Source organism: Crocodylus porosus, unplaced genomic scaffold (assembly GCF_001723895.1).
Source record: "Crocodylus porosus isolate Cpor-Errol unplaced genomic scaffold, CroPor_comp1, whole genome shotgun sequence".
Lineage (NCBI taxonomy): Eukaryota > Metazoa > Chordata > Crocodylia > Crocodylidae > Crocodylus > Crocodylus porosus.
The window spans coordinates 5,830,543-5,845,823 of record NW_017728921.1 but is presented as its reverse complement, the minus strand read 5'-3'; the positions used below and the strand labels follow the sequence as shown (position 1 = coordinate 5,845,823).

The 15,281-nt window shown below is 43.7% G+C and overlaps 1 protein-coding gene across 2 annotated transcripts in view; it reads right to left on the bottom strand.

Moving 5' to 3' along the window:
• Positions 1-15,281, bottom strand: part of DNAH10 (dynein axonemal heavy chain 10) — an 81,764-nt gene that overhangs the window by 39,204 nt on the left and 27,279 nt on the right. For both annotated transcript variants that reach the window (XM_019538905.1, XM_019538904.1), the window contains 15 exons: positions 12,540-12,696; positions 11,555-11,788; positions 11,316-11,438; positions 10,348-10,581; positions 9,058-9,281; positions 8,219-8,488; positions 7,947-8,130; positions 5,753-5,887; positions 5,202-5,354; positions 4,627-4,815; positions 4,383-4,529; positions 2,474-2,665; positions 2,183-2,301; positions 1,846-2,004; positions 61-196 (listed from right to left, as the gene is read on the bottom strand). In XM_019538905.1, the coding sequence (XP_019394450.1) occupies positions 61-196; positions 1,846-2,004; positions 2,183-2,301; positions 2,474-2,665; positions 4,383-4,529; positions 4,627-4,815; positions 5,202-5,354; positions 5,753-5,887; positions 7,947-8,130; positions 8,219-8,488; positions 9,058-9,281; positions 10,348-10,581; positions 11,316-11,438; positions 11,555-11,788; positions 12,540-12,696 (2,656 nt within the window). The remainder of the gene's footprint in view (positions 1-60; positions 197-1,845; positions 2,005-2,182; positions 2,302-2,473; positions 2,666-4,382; positions 4,530-4,626; positions 4,816-5,201; positions 5,355-5,752; positions 5,888-7,946; positions 8,131-8,218; positions 8,489-9,057; positions 9,282-10,347; positions 10,582-11,315; positions 11,439-11,554; positions 11,789-12,539; positions 12,697-15,281) is intronic.

Here is a 15,281-nt window from a genome sequence, read left to right as displayed (position 1 = left end):
AGCCATAAACAGCTCCTGTTTCTGAGAATCTGCAGACCCTTTATTTGCTAGTAATGTTACCTCAAACAACAGAGCACAGTGAGCCTGAAGCCTGATGCGCTCCCCATTTGCCAAGGTTAACAGCTTATTATCATCCATCACGGAATTCATGTTTTCCACCCAGAGTGCATCCACATCTCCATCAAATAAAATATACCTGTTAGCACAAAACAAGTCGTTGGGCAGCAATTGATCTTTCCTAGTTTTCTGCTGTATTTGGAAATACAGACACAGTATACCAGCTTATTTCCTTTTTAAGCACCATCATCATCAAAAATCCTAGCGCAATATGAGGATAAGGATATTACTTAGCTCTAATGGAAGACTTTCAAGGAATCTCTTGTGCTTTTGAGCCACCAGCATGACACTTGCGCAGGCAGTTTGACTAGGTAACCTCCTGAGATCCCATCCAACCCTAATTTTCTATGATTCTATGACTGTATGATTCTATCACCCATTAACAGATTCCCAAGCCTCCACAGGCTCTATGCATTCCAAATTTGCATTTAAGGATTCAAGAGGCAACAATTTCTTAGGATGGTATCTTTTACTGGACCAACTGCATAGCTGGGATAGAGTTAGACAAGCTTCTGAATGCAAGGCATTCTTCTTCAGTTCACTTCCTGGACCATCACACCTACAATATCACTCTAACACTACCCTTTTGGGGATGCAGAGGCTGTAGGATGCTCCTGCCAGTGTAAGAAAGGAAGACAATTTCCTTAGGCCTGATCTGAAGTCCATGGACCTTAAGAGTATACAGAAAGCTGCATCATGCTTGGGAAAAAAGCAACTCTGAATGTTTGGCACCAACAGTGATAAGGCATGACCTGAATGTTATGAAAGTTATGGGTAGAAGAGGGCAGGGATGAAGAGCCTGTGGGAAGTCCATCGAACTGCCCAAGGCTGACCTGCCACTGACAGGCAGAAATGATCAACCACCTCTTCTGTGACTGCCCGTATGCCAGGGAGGTGTGGAAGAAAGTCTGTACACTCCTCCTGGTGATGACAGGTTTCAGAAACCTGAGCAGGGAAGCAGCTCTCTTTGGGCACCTGACCAGTCAGCCAGGGACCCCCACAGCTTGCTTTGACCAGTTCATATCCTGCTTCAGGTATGCACTGTAAAAAACAATGCACTTCTCATAAACAGACACTCAGACCCCACAGTCAAGGACTGCATTAAAGTGAAATGTACTGGTACTAGAGGAAGACAGAAAAGGACGATGGGATAGAAATGGCAAGACCTCATCTGGTGAAGAAGAGCCTGGCATAGACTTTTTCAGTACACCCTCTAAGGAGCACAGTAGGTGGAGGTACAGGTATAGAGATAGGTGTGTGGGCGCGCAGTTGCGCAGGGCGAGCTATGTAAGTTTTTCGCTACCCTTGCTGCCTCAGGCAAATCATTTAGCTTCTCAGCTTTAGTTTCCCCACCTGTGAAACTCAGGCTTGTGCAGATTAGATACTTTTTTCAAGCGCTTTCAGTGGGAAAAGCATTTGCTGTTAGCAGCCTTCCTCATGCATATAACACAGGGTCCTCAAATGTAATAGTGAGGTGCAGCTGCAGAAGAGGTGCCTTAGTGGGAGGTGGGGAGGATGTTTTGAATCTAAAAAGGCTGAGAACCACTGCTCTAAGGGCAGGGTTACTATTTGGCTCTTGACTTTGAGGGATGAGCCCTTCCTTTTCCTTAGGATTGCACAGTTCAATTGCATTAAATATAAAAGGAAGCAACTTCGTAATAACTAAACTTGCTGATAGTTAGAATAACTAAAACTTGCTGATCTCATTTCTAGTCCCAAAACAGTTACCTTCGCTCTTTCTTATCTGTTGGTTTGTTGATCTCTCTGAAGATGTTTGAGAGAACACCGTCTGTCCAGTCTCGTGTGGTAGGGTCAAGAATACCATACAGCTCAATCACACTCATGGCTTTTGGGTTCAGTGTATAAAGTTTTGTCACTAATCCTAACCTAAACAGAGATGCATTAGAAACAGTAGTGTTACCAAGATCCTGAACATCCCAGGTTAAGCCTTTACACACTAAGCAGAAATGATGGCTGGATCAAGTTATAAGGAAGATCACAGCATAACCGCACAGGACTGCTATTTCATATCCTGATTCTCTTGCACATCTAACTCTGTACTCACTTGGTTTGGGCCTGGCACAAAGTGTTAATGACAACAGATTTTCCACCTCCAGTTGGTCCAACCACCATTGTAGTGTGACGAGTTAACATTGTCTCATACATTTGAACTACCTTATCCACCTGAAAAACATACATTTACGTTAACTTAGATACTGGTGCATGCATCTCATAAGGGCCAGGCCCTCAGCTATAACTGGTGGAGCTGCACTGATTTTAAGGAAGACACTCTGATTTCCACCAGCCAAGGGTCTAGCTCTTTATTTACAACAATAATTCTCAACGTTTCTCCTACCTGGACTGGTAAAACAACATAACCACCTTCTTCCAGCACTTGCTCTACAGCATCATTGAAGTTAGGATAACGGACTCGAGGACAATCCAGGCCAGGAAACAGGTCAGAGATCAGGCCAAGGAAAAGGGGTACATCTTCAAACACAAACTTAGGAAGATTCATATCTCGCAGTGCTCTCATCAGTACCAAATCCTAGACCAAACACAGAAAGGTAGAGCTTCTGTAGAGAGCCAACCAATTATCTAATGCAGTGGTTCTCAAACTTTTTCTTTTCCTGGACCACTTGAAAATTGCTGAGGGTCTCAGCAGACCGCTTACTAAATGTTTTTTTTGTTCTACAAATCAAAGCACACAACTCATACTTTAATATTAGTAGTCTGACCTTACGAGTACAGATATTCTCAATTGTTCCACAACCTTTCTGCAGACTACCTGAATGGAGCTCATGGACCAGTGGTGGTCCGCGGACCAGTTTGAGAACCTCTGCTCTAAGGCATAAAAAGCTTCAAAAGCAGTTTGAGAGCTATCATCCAATTATTTTACTAGTTTTGGTTATCTAGGGGTGCAGGTAGCAAACTTGCCTCTCTTGACATCAACTATTATGGGACACAAAGCCACTTCACTGGGATTAAGCTGATCAATTTCAGTTGGGATATTAGATTTCCTTTGTTTTTCTTATATTAACTGAATTACCCAAATATGAGGGGCTGAAGTATCCTAAATTACTGATTGCTTTTTGAATTAACAAAGTCTCAATCTTAAAGTAACTGCCTGCTTTACTGAAAATATTCAGCCTGCAAACAGTCCTTGAGGGCACTTTATTAAAACCTGAATTCTTGCCAGCACAACGTATAATTAGAGATGGATTCTGTGTGGAGCAATTTTTCTGTCTGAGCAGAAATTTGAAGAACTTCCCAGAATGTTATAGGAGTTGCAGCCCTAAAAATAAGCAAACCTTGCGATATAAAATCCACACTGTGTATAGTGAAAACTGGAGGGTATGGCTTGCACACGCAAATATGCCATTCAGGGATACAATAGGTTTGTGCACGTTATGGGAGCACAACCGATGTGCCGCACTCAAATTTTTTGCCCCCATGTTCATTTAGCCTCTGCATTCTAATATAACAAAAGCCTTAGCCTGTCCATAATGCTTTATTTGCACTCTGATTGGTTGTCTCAGCAGCCAATCACAATGCTGACTAAAACAACCAATCAGAGTGTTCCAAGAGCGTTCCAGACAAAAGGCGGTGGCAGCGGTGTGCTGCCATCACGGCGGGGATGGAGGGGACAGAGCGGGGACCTGGCCTTGTTTCCCCCTCTCCCCCGCCCTGCTCCTTGGAGGTGGTGGCAATGGAACAGACAGAGGCAGTGGTGAAGCCAGCAGCGCTGACCTTGCACCCCCCCAGCCCTGCTCCCTGGAGATAGTGGCAGAACAGGGTGCTGGCTGAGGGGGACAAAGGGGACGGCAGGGTGACCCCCACCCCAGCTCCTCAAAGGCAGCAGCAGCAGCACAGGACGGTGGGTGGCAGCGCCCCCCGCCATCATTCTTGATGGGCAATTGGCTAGTCCTTGACATAAATGCTAAAACTTTCAAATGCATAGGAAATGTACACACAAAACTATGAGCTAAACATCTGAGTGTCTACAGATATCCCCTGCTCCTATCTACATTTTGCTGGTAATGTGTTCTGTGCATATTGACAGCCCCTTTCTTTAAGCCCTGCATAGAGAGGTAGTATGCAAAGGTGATGAATCTGTTAATAATGAAGCTGAGAGAAGTATGTCACCGAAAGAGCAAGTATGATAGGTATGATAGTTGTTGCAGTTGCAGACCAAGCATTTCCAATATAACCACACACAGGTTATCAACAGTCTGTCCTGGCATGATGAAACAGAGAGTGTCTACCTCACTGAGGTCAGGTGAACCTCTCTTCAGCTCTCCTGCCATCACTAGTACTGACTTCAGGGCTCGTAGTCCAAAATCATAATGATGCTGTTTAGAAAGTTGTTCTTTTGCCAATTTGTACAACACTGTCATCTTTTTGGCAAGGCTCTGTTTGAGGGAGATGGTAGAAAACGATAAGCGCATTGCAACCCACACCACATACCTACCCACTCTTTTTTTACACTTAAGAGTGTTCTTCCCTTACCTTTGCCAGAAGAAACCCTTCAGAAAAGAGCATGATTTCACAGATTTGCTGAAGATCTGGTACAATCACAACCACAGGTCTGAATAAAGCTTTTACAGACTCGGGCAGCTCAGTACGGCCAGCATAACCAGGATTCATGGTAATAAAAATGCCCATGCGTCCATCCAGGGAAATTTCCTGCCCTTCAAACTAAAACATAAGTGAATGCCAGAATTATGCTGACTTGTAATGAAAAGACCCAAAGCCATTTACAATAGAAACACCACTTCGTGCTTCTTTATTATACCTTCTATCTAGGGATCTTGAAGCTTTACCAGCAGCAATAAATTAAGCCTCACAACACCCATGTTAGTTAGGTAGATGCTGTTGCCCCATTTTATAGCTGGGAAAAATGAGCCAGAGAAAGTAAAGTCCATGGCTCAGCACCTCTGAAATTCAGACCAATTATACCCACGTACTGTAAAATGACTTGCAGGAGCAGAAGCCCTCAGATCTCATAGTATTTACACCTCCACTGACACCCCAGGACCAAAACCAGCCTCCATTCTCAGTAATCTAATTTTTTTGATATTTACCTGAAATGTTTTTAGCTGATTCATTAGAGCATTTCGAATTGTCTGAATCTGAGATGAGATGACTGAAAGCACAGAAGCATCTATGCGATTAAATTCATCAAAGCATCCCCACGCACCACACTGGGCAAGACCAGAGAAAATTTTACCAACTGCCTAAAAACAAACCAAAAAACAATTCAGTGTTAGCACACTTCAGCATACATTACATCAATGCAGGACTTTACAAAGCCTGTGAAAACATATTTAGGAAAGTCATTGCAACCTGCCTGCCCACTACAAGTTCTATTAATAGGCTTATTAATCCAGTACTGACATGCTTGGAAGCTCATCAGCTAGCCACTGAATCTGAAGATTGCAATACAAATCCAAAATTTTAAACTCAAACCATTTTAGGAATTTATAAAAGGCAAAGCATCGTTTACTATATTTCTTTTTCAATTGTCATGGTATTTATATGTAGCCAGATGTTTCCAAAAGGTACCATTACATTGCATGTAATGGTACTGTGGCTGGTATGTAGTTACTGAAGAATATAGCATTATAACTCTTACTTTGAAATCCATGCCTTCTCCACAGTTTGTTACAACACACAGCAAACCAAGTGCTTTGGCCAGATCTTTGGTAGTCTCTGTTTTCCCTGTACCTGCTGGTCCTGCAGGTGCTCCTCCCAAAAACATGGACAATGCCTTTTGGAAAAGAGCCAAAAAAGCAAGGCTGAGTAGGGATGAAGGTAACACATCACAGTTCATCTCCACCAAGCATTTTAAAGACAAGTTTGCACAATAAAAAGGGTTACTTATGCTTATATAATCCACAAGTTAGAATCATAGAAAATGAAGGTTGAAAGGGGCCTCAGGAGGTCACTTAGTCCAACTCCCTGCTCAGAGCAGGACCAGCCCTAACTAGATCATCCCAGCCAACGCTTTGTCTAGCCGGGTCTTAAAGACCTCCAAACATGGAGAATCTACAACCTGTCTGGGTAATCTGTTCAGTGTTTTACTACCCTCCTAGTGAGAAAATTCTTCCCGATATCTAACCTAAACCTCCCTTGCTGCAATTAGAGACTGTTGCTCCTTGTTCTGTCATCTGCCACCACTGAAAACAGTCCAGCTCCATCCCCTTTTGAACCCTGCTTCAGGTAGTTGAAGGCTGCTATTAAATCCTCTCAGTCTTCTCTTCTCCAGACTAAGCAAGCCCAGTTCCCTCAGCCTCTCCTCATACGTCATGTCCCCCAGTCCCCTCACCATTTCTGCTGCTCTCCACTGGACTCTCTCCAATTTATCCACATCCTTTATGTAGTGGGGAGCCCAAAACTGGACACAGTGCTGCAGATGTGGCCTCACCAGTGCTGAATAGAGGAAAATAATCACTTCCCTTGCTCTGCTGGCAAAACTCCTACCAATGCAGCCTAGTATGCCACTAGCTTTCTTGGCAACAAGGGCACACTACTGGCTCATATTCAGCTTGTTGTCCATTCTAACCCCCCAGTCCTTTTCCGCAGAGCTGCTGCCCAGCCAGTCAGCCCCCAGCCTGTTTCAGTGCATGGGATTCTTCCACCCTAAGTGCAGGACTTTGAACCTGTCCTTGTTGAACCTCATGAGATTCCTTTTGGCCCAATCCTCCAATTCGTTTACGTCACTCTGAATCCTAGCCCTACCCTCCAGCATATCTACTACTCCCCACAGCTTGGTGTAACCTGCAAACTTATTGAGGGTGCACTCTATGCCAACTTCCAGGTCATGATGAAGACATTGAACAAAACTGACCCCTGGGGCACTCCACTTGATACTGGCTGCCAACTAGACATCAAACCATTGGTTACTACCCTCTAAGCCCGATACTCCAGCCAGTTTGCTATCCACCTTACAGTCTGTTCATCCAGCCTGTACTTCCTTAGCTTGCCTGAAAGAATGTTGTGGGAGACAGTATGAAAACACTTGCTAAAATCAAGGTACACCACATCCACCGGTCTCCCCACATCCACAGAGCCAGTAACCTCATCATATAAGGTAATCATGTTGGCCAGGCATGACTTGCCCTTGGTGAATCCATGTTAACTGTTCCTAATCACCTTCTTCGCCAAGTACCTAGAAATGGATTCCCTGAGGATCTGCTCCATGATTTTTCAAGGGACTGAGGTGAGGCTGACTGATCTATAATTCCCTGGATCCTCCTTTTTCCCTTTCACTATGTTTGCCCTTTTCCAATCATCTGGGACCTCTCCTGATCACCATGAGTTTTCAGAGATGATGGCCAGCAGCTCTGCAATCACATCAGCCAACTCCCTCAGCACTCTCGGGTGCAGCCCATCTAGCCCCATGGATTTGTATATGTCCACCCTTTTTTCTAAACAGTCCCTAACCTGTTCTTTCACCACTGTTAGCTGCTCATCTCCTCCCCAAACTGTGCTGCCTGGTGCAGTTGTCTGGGAGCTGACCTTGCCTGTGAAGACTGAGGTGAAAAAGGCACTGAGCACTTCAGCTTTTTCTGCATCCTCTGTCATTCGGTTGCCTCTCCCAGTAGTACAATATAGTACATGTACAAGCAATAGTGTAACTGTTCTAACTTTGTCCAGGCTTGGGTTAATTAAGCACAAGCTAGCAAATTACATGAGATTATAATGAACTTTACACTATTATCCAAATTGGATTACCTGAGGTCAAAGTAAATGGCAATACTCACTCTGAAATCACCAGAAATATATTTCAGTGAAATATCTCACCAAACAAGTTCCTTAACGTATACCTGTGTGAGGGTCAGGTAGATACGGTCCGTAAGAGGAGTGATGACCAGTCGTCCATTCAAGCCCATGTATTCATAACCATAGGAAAAAGTGCCAGTGCATTGACGCACATTCAGCTCATCTGGCTCCCGATCCCAGTAAAAACGCAGTTGGCTTTCCCATTCAAATTCTCGAGCTTCTAGAATGCTGTAAAGACAGAGTTCTTCAGATACAATGAAATGCTGTGAGAACAGATTACAATCCCTGGTGTGTTCTCAGTGTGGCAGTGGATTACCTGTCTCTCACAAAAGTATCAACTATATCTCTGGCATGGACATCAATAATGAGAACTGTGTTGTACTTTTTACGGTCATTTTTGCTCAATGGCTTTGTAATTCGTGTAACCAGGGCATCAATCTGCTGATGCATTTTTCTGGCATAAAGTTTCATGGCCTGTTTTTCTCCCTTCTTCACTTTGCGGAAGACATCTTCTACCTCCCAAGTCCACCAGATCTGATTAGCAGCAAGAACCATCATGCCCTGGTACAGCAGCATCCAGTCAACTCTATGGAGAAGAACGAAACACATACAGTCTTTTCATAATAAGCAAAATATTCCACTTACCCCAGTGAGTCAAGAGTCAAAAGACACAAAGCTAGTATATGAATACATTTTATCTTGAAGGTTCATAAAATGATTCTTTATACTGAAAAAGCAACTGGGTAGTATCTTAACAGTTATCTCACAGTTAGTATATGGAATTCAAATACATATAATTCCATTTACGCAATCAATATTCTGAGTTAATTTTTCAGATACAGTACTCACTTGGAATACATAGAAACAGACTTCACTTTTCAAATGTAGAATTTAAGCAGGATTAATAGAAACTATAAAGGCAACATCTACATTGCTTATGCATTGGGCTAGAAGCTAAATGCATAGGAAATGGGTAGCAATACATTTTTGCTGGGCACTTAAAATACTGTGTGTATGAACACACACTACGCACATGTAGACAGAACAGGAGTAGCCAATAACATAGGGAGTTTCTACAACTATCTTCCTTTTTTGAAATAGATTTCAAAAAGTCAACTGCACTACAGGAGTTATGCTATGGTTCATTAACTTCACCTGCTTCTATCTTCACAGTATCGGAAAATGGCTTCTTTAGTTAAAAGTCTGTTTGTTCTTCTCATTTCAGCCAGAACGGCTGTCATCCAGTTCTCAACTCTGCCTTCTGCTGCTATGGCTCGCCGGAACTCCATTACTTCTCCTTCAGCTGAAATCATTGCTGTTGCTATTTTTTCATTGCTGTCACCCTCCCAAAACCTCAGGGATGCAATGTTATCATACATCTGAAACATGAAGCAGAGGAATACAGGTGTCATTTGCACTAAAGTACTAAGAAATAAGGCTCCTATCTAACTCCTATCACTGTTCACAGGAAAACTTCCCTGGACTCTAAACAGAACTAAATCAGGCTCTAAGGGCATGTCCAGATGAGAGTGGACATTTGGTTCCTTGGGGACAAGTAGTGGTGGCTCACCTTGCGCTACCGCTACTTGCACCTGGGGAATGCCTGTACCACACACGCTTTAGTGGGTGGCAAGTTACCCCAGGTGGGGTACGGGAGGCTGGGGCTAGCACTGGGCTGGCCCCAGCAGCCTTACCTAGAGTCCTGGGGGCCTTCTGGGGCTCCAGCAGCAACGATTCTGGTGCACAGAACCTGGCCAGCAGCCACATCATGGCTCTGGGTGGCCCAGCTCCATTTCTGAGCATTGTGCACTGCCCATGGATGTGCTACTCTGCTTTTTTTTTACCTGCAGTTTTTTTTTTTAACCCCAGGGGTCAAAAAAACTCATGGAAAAGAGAAGCAGAGCAGCACACACATGGGCAGCACTCCCTTGCAGCACAGAGAACATCTAAATGTGTGGTATGTGGCGCCACAGCATGTTTGTGGCGCCACATACCTCACGGCCACGCTTATCTGCACACAGCCTAAGTGATCAAATACAATAATAATAATGCAATAATACACACACACATATACATATATATAAAAATAAATGTGGAAGTCTGCTAATGTTTTTGCAGTGACTTGCAGAGGAGTCCATTAATCAGGAAAAAATTGGCCAAATTAAGAATTTTGCAGTAAATATGAATCCGCCAAAGGCATAAGGGAAAGTTATTGCATAAAGGTTCACAGCAGGGTGTTTAGAACCTTTCTCTAAAGCAACTGATATGGGCCATCAGATCCAATCTAGAAATTTCAATATTTCCTTAGTTACTGGTACAGTATTCCCTGTATAAGAGAAACGTTAGCAGACTTCTAACAATCTGTATAGTAGATAGCCTCCCATCTAAAAATCACAGTGCACTCAAAGCATTCTCAGACTAATGACTATAAGCAGCATGCTATACCTTTATCATGTGCTCCTGAACACAGAGTGGGTCACTGCTACCAAGGATGCTAAGTAATTCATCATCAGATATGAAGAAAAACCTTGGGAAAGCATTTCGCTTTGAATCCAAATAATCATTCAAGCTTTTCTGACATTTCTCTAGATCATCATTTATATTTTGGAGGTCTGCAAGTCTATTTGGAGCTTCACAGCATTTTTTAATCACTGGATCTTTCACAGTGTCACTCATTATCTGTATATGGAGAAAAGAAGCATGTTAAAAACTACTGAGGAGCAACACTATAGATTAAACTAAATTAGGTTTTTCTTGTGACAAAACATGTCATAACCAGTATTGGTTATTATCAACTAACAATACTCTGTAATATTAGTCAATGTTTTTGCAAGCTATGCCCATCAGTGGTGCACCCAGATTAGTAAAAGTACAGTTTTGCTGGTATAACAAGAAACATCAAGGGATTTTGTCAGCCCAGCTCACATCCTGTCATACCTCCGGATGATACACCTAGTTTGGCAGATGCCTGTGGTGTAAGCAAAGACACAGAATAGTGAAGTGACTTCTCTAAAACCAAAGAACAGAAGCAGACTTGAAGCTCAGGAGCTTCTGGCCCCACAATCAACCAACTGCTACACGCTACTTCTCTAGGCAACCATATTATTCTGAACCTCAAAGGATCCTCCAGCCAGCTGCAATTGGCACTGATTGGCACTAATGACCATGCAAACTCTAAATGAGTCATGGTGTCTGACATGGTTTAGAAGGAGCTGGTTGTTAAAGATAAAGCACGACTTGCTGTCACAACACAGCTGGAAACACCACCAGACAGAAAAGTCACCTCCACAGGAAAACTGGAGCAACGATGCTATCTAAAATGAAAGCCTTCAGGTTACTACAGAACTAAAAGCAAAATACATCAAACAACTCTTTCAATCACTTGGCCATTACAAAACAAGTCTGATACTTGCCTTTTTAAATATCCTGTCTATGTTGTCAAACTTTTTAGCTTCCTCTGGAAGTTGTGATCTTATATCCCCACCAATAAAGATGCTCTCAAGGTACATCCATTTCCTCTGAACCACCATCCAGACCTAGAAGAATCAAATATAACCAACCAAGGAAAAAAGAATTATGGAAATCATTAATTATGGAAACCTAATCATTAAGGGGAAAAAACTGAAACATTAACTTTTTCTTTCTTCCCTACCTCAATAACTTCACCAATCAATGAGAGAGTTTTTTCCCAGTGGTGAACTGTTGACAGAAAAGGACCCACAAAGCGACTCCCTGAAATACTCTGAAGGTTGACAGTGTTGTCATCAAGAATCTGAATAATGTCCTCAACGGAGCCCAAAATAAAGCCTCGCTCTTGAGTGCCTTTGAAGTACCTTTGTACTGTGAATTTCATGTTCTCCCAGGTGTCTAGTATATCCTTAACACCCTGCATGGGAACAGAAAAAAGGAGTACATTTTAGTCCTGGAGAACTAAAGAATAGCGGTTCTACCTGAAAAATGAATAATTACTTCAGCAAAGGTTCAGCTCTACCACTCAAGTACAGGCCTACCCTTGAAAAAGGATCACATAAAATGACAACTTCAAACCCACCAGATCTATTCTTACTGACCACATGCAAGTTTTAGCTGCTAATCTCAATGGCAAAAATACATTTGTACCCTTATCAGAGCCGTAACACTCAAGTGTGAGCTGGATTTGGTTTTATCTTTTGCATTGTCAACAAAGCTATTGACTAAGTCACACCACAGTAGTCCCACTAAAGATAACAGGGTCATAAAGTGTCATTACTAAAGTCTTCAACCGAGGTACAGAACCTTTATTACTGGCAATTTTGTGAAAAGTGGGAAGCACCCAGTTTCCCAGTTTGACTATCAAATCGGAGGCTGACTGTGTTGGACTGTCAATTGAGAAGGAAAATGTGTGCACCTGCCTCTGGGCCAAGTGAGCTCATACAGAAACAATAAATACAGAACCGCATATTGCCATTTTTACAAGCACGTTTCAAAGGAGCAATGCAGTGGATAAAGCAAATGACTAAAACCTTTTAGGCAACATTTCACTAACCCTCTTAATGCTATTTAAAACTAACACTGAAAGATCAATAACCAAAAAAGAAATAAACCCACCTCTGTCATCAAAAATAGCTTTATTACTTTATTCATATTTTTTAAATTACCTTCTCAATGCTCAACTCCTTAACAGCAGTTCCAACTATTTCACTGATAACATCTGAGTATTTGGAAAGTTCCATAGCAAACATATTCTCCAGAGTAAAAGTTTCTGTTGTCATTTCAAAGCTAGTGCCAGTTCTCTCCATAAGTTCTTTCCAATGCCTGAAAGAGTTACAGTAGATCATCAAACCATTATAAACAAGACCATGTATTATAGATAGGAACCACCTCAAAATGCAGAAAGCATTCCTTGCAAAAAAAGACAAAGTGCAGCATATGCATGTGATGCAGAATCTCCCAAAGACTCCATCTTTCTATCCCAGCCAACTCCAACAACTCATTGTTTTCTTCCCATGCCCCATGGTTGGTATTGTCAGCTCTATGTGAGTGTGATGATGACAGAGCTGAACTGGAAGCTCTGGGCTGTTAAGCCACTATAACAGAGAAGAACAGTCAAGCAGGGGGAACTGAATACCCAAGGAGCTAGTCATACAAAGAAGAAGCATTGATTTAAGTAGGCCTCAGCTACCTCTGCTCAAGATCAAATATAAAAGTAAAACCACTGGTGAGCAAATAGCCCTACCAACTTTCCACCAGTGACAACATTTTACTGGCATTCAAAAGTAGCAGAACTACTAATGTTACATGCAAGTTCTGTTGCTATAACCTGTAAAACTGGTAGTATGTGTTCATATGAGTGTCCAAGACAGGCACACAGGTGGGACTACTGACAAATGCGAGAGACAACACCATGCTCTTCTATGGCACTTTGCTACCATGAATCTCCAAGCACTTTACAAAAAGAGATGAGTAAAACTATTTACAGATGGAGACTAAAACAAAGTCTTGCTCAATAGCAGAGCCAAAAAATGAATCCAGATATCCTAAAAGTCCTAGTTAAATGTCCTGCCCTGTCCACTAGGAAGCATTTGTTTGGAAACATTTATGGAAACAAACATGATTTCATAGACGTCATAGACATTAGGGCTGGAAGGGACCTCGGAAGATCATCGAGTCCAGCCCCCCGCCCAAAGGGCAGGAAGTCAGCTGGGGTCACAGAATCCCAGCAAGATAAGCATCCAATTTGCTCTTGAAGGTGTTCAATGTAGGTGCTTGAACCACCTCCGATGGCAGGCTGTTCCAGACCTTGGGGGCTCGGACAGTAAAGAAATTCTTCCTTATGTCCAGCCTGAAACAGTCTTGCAGTAGTTTATGACCGTTCAACCTCGTCATCCCTTGGGGCGCTCTAGTGAACAAATGTTCCCCCAGATCCTGGTGGTGACCCCTGATAACCTTATAGGTGGCCATCAGATCACCCCTGAGCCTGTGCTTTTCCAGGCTAAAGAGCCCCATGGCTCTCAGCCTGTCATCGTAAGGTCTGTTTTCCTGACCTCTGATCATGCGCGTGGCTCTTCTCTGGACTCTCTCAAGCTTCTCCACATCCTTTTTGGATGAATTTAGAGACTGGTTTCAGACCAGCTAAAATCTGACCCCATCAGTCTACAAATTTTTTGTTTGCCTTTTAAGCCCCTTGGCCATGTAAAATGTGAAAATGCCTGGAACCTGAAACGATATGTGGTAGTCATGGGGGACCTGAACTTCCCGGACATCTGCTGGGAAGAGCAGTCAGCCAGGTCTGACCGCTCACGTAGATTCTTAGCCAGAATGCAGGACCTCCATCTAACCCAGGAGGTGCACAGCTCCACCAGGGGAGACGCCTTGTTGGACCTGGTGCTGGCCATGGGAGATGACCTGGTGAGGAGGCTGCAGGTGCTTGACCACCTGGGTGACAGTGATCATCACCTGCTGGAATTCACCATCCAGCACAAGGTGGCAAAGGCCTGCAGCAAGGCAGCAACCCTAGATTTCAGGAGGGCAAACTTCAACGAGCTAAGGAGAATAGTCAGGGATGCACTGAGGTCCCAGAGGGGAGGGGAGCCAGGTGTCCAAGGACAGTGGTCACTCCTCAAGGAGACGATTCTCCAAGCCCAAAGAGAGGTAATCCCAACAAGGATCAAAGGGAGCAGGAGGGCACACAAGCCCCCATGGCTCACCAGAAGCATCTGGGAATGTCTCCTAGCTAAAAGGGAGGCATACACCCAATGGAAAAGAGGGGACATCACCAGGGATGACTATACTGCAGTTGCTCAAGGATGATGGGAGGCAGTCAGGAAGGCCAAGGCAGAGATGGAACTGGGACTAGCTTCCCGGATTAAAGACAATAAGAAGTCCTTCTTTAAATACATAGGGTAAAAGAAGGTTCCGGGTAATGTGGGGCCCCTGCGGGACACGTTAGGAAATTTGGTCGTCACACCAGACGATAAAGCCAACATATTTAACGATTTCTTTGCCTCCATCTTCCTAAGCAGGGACCAGAACAGCCACCCCCTTCTGGGCCCCCCTCAGGCCCCAGGGGAGCCACACCTGGGCCAAGGGTTAGTGAGGAACTAGTTAGGGAGCTTCTGGAGGGACTGGATGGCTTTACGAGCACTCGTGGTGCTTTGGTGTGGTCCCAGAGGACTGAAAGAGGGCCAACATGGTTCCCATCTTCAAAAAGGGGAAGAAGGAGGACCCGGGAAACTACAGGCCAGTTAGTCTTACTTCGATCCTAGGCAAGCTGTTCGAGAAAATTTGCTGGCACACATCCATGAGGGGCCAGCAGGGGATTTCATGCTTAGGGGCAACCAACATGAGTTCATCAGTGGCAGGTCCTGTCAGACCAACCTGGTGGCCTTCTATGATCAGAT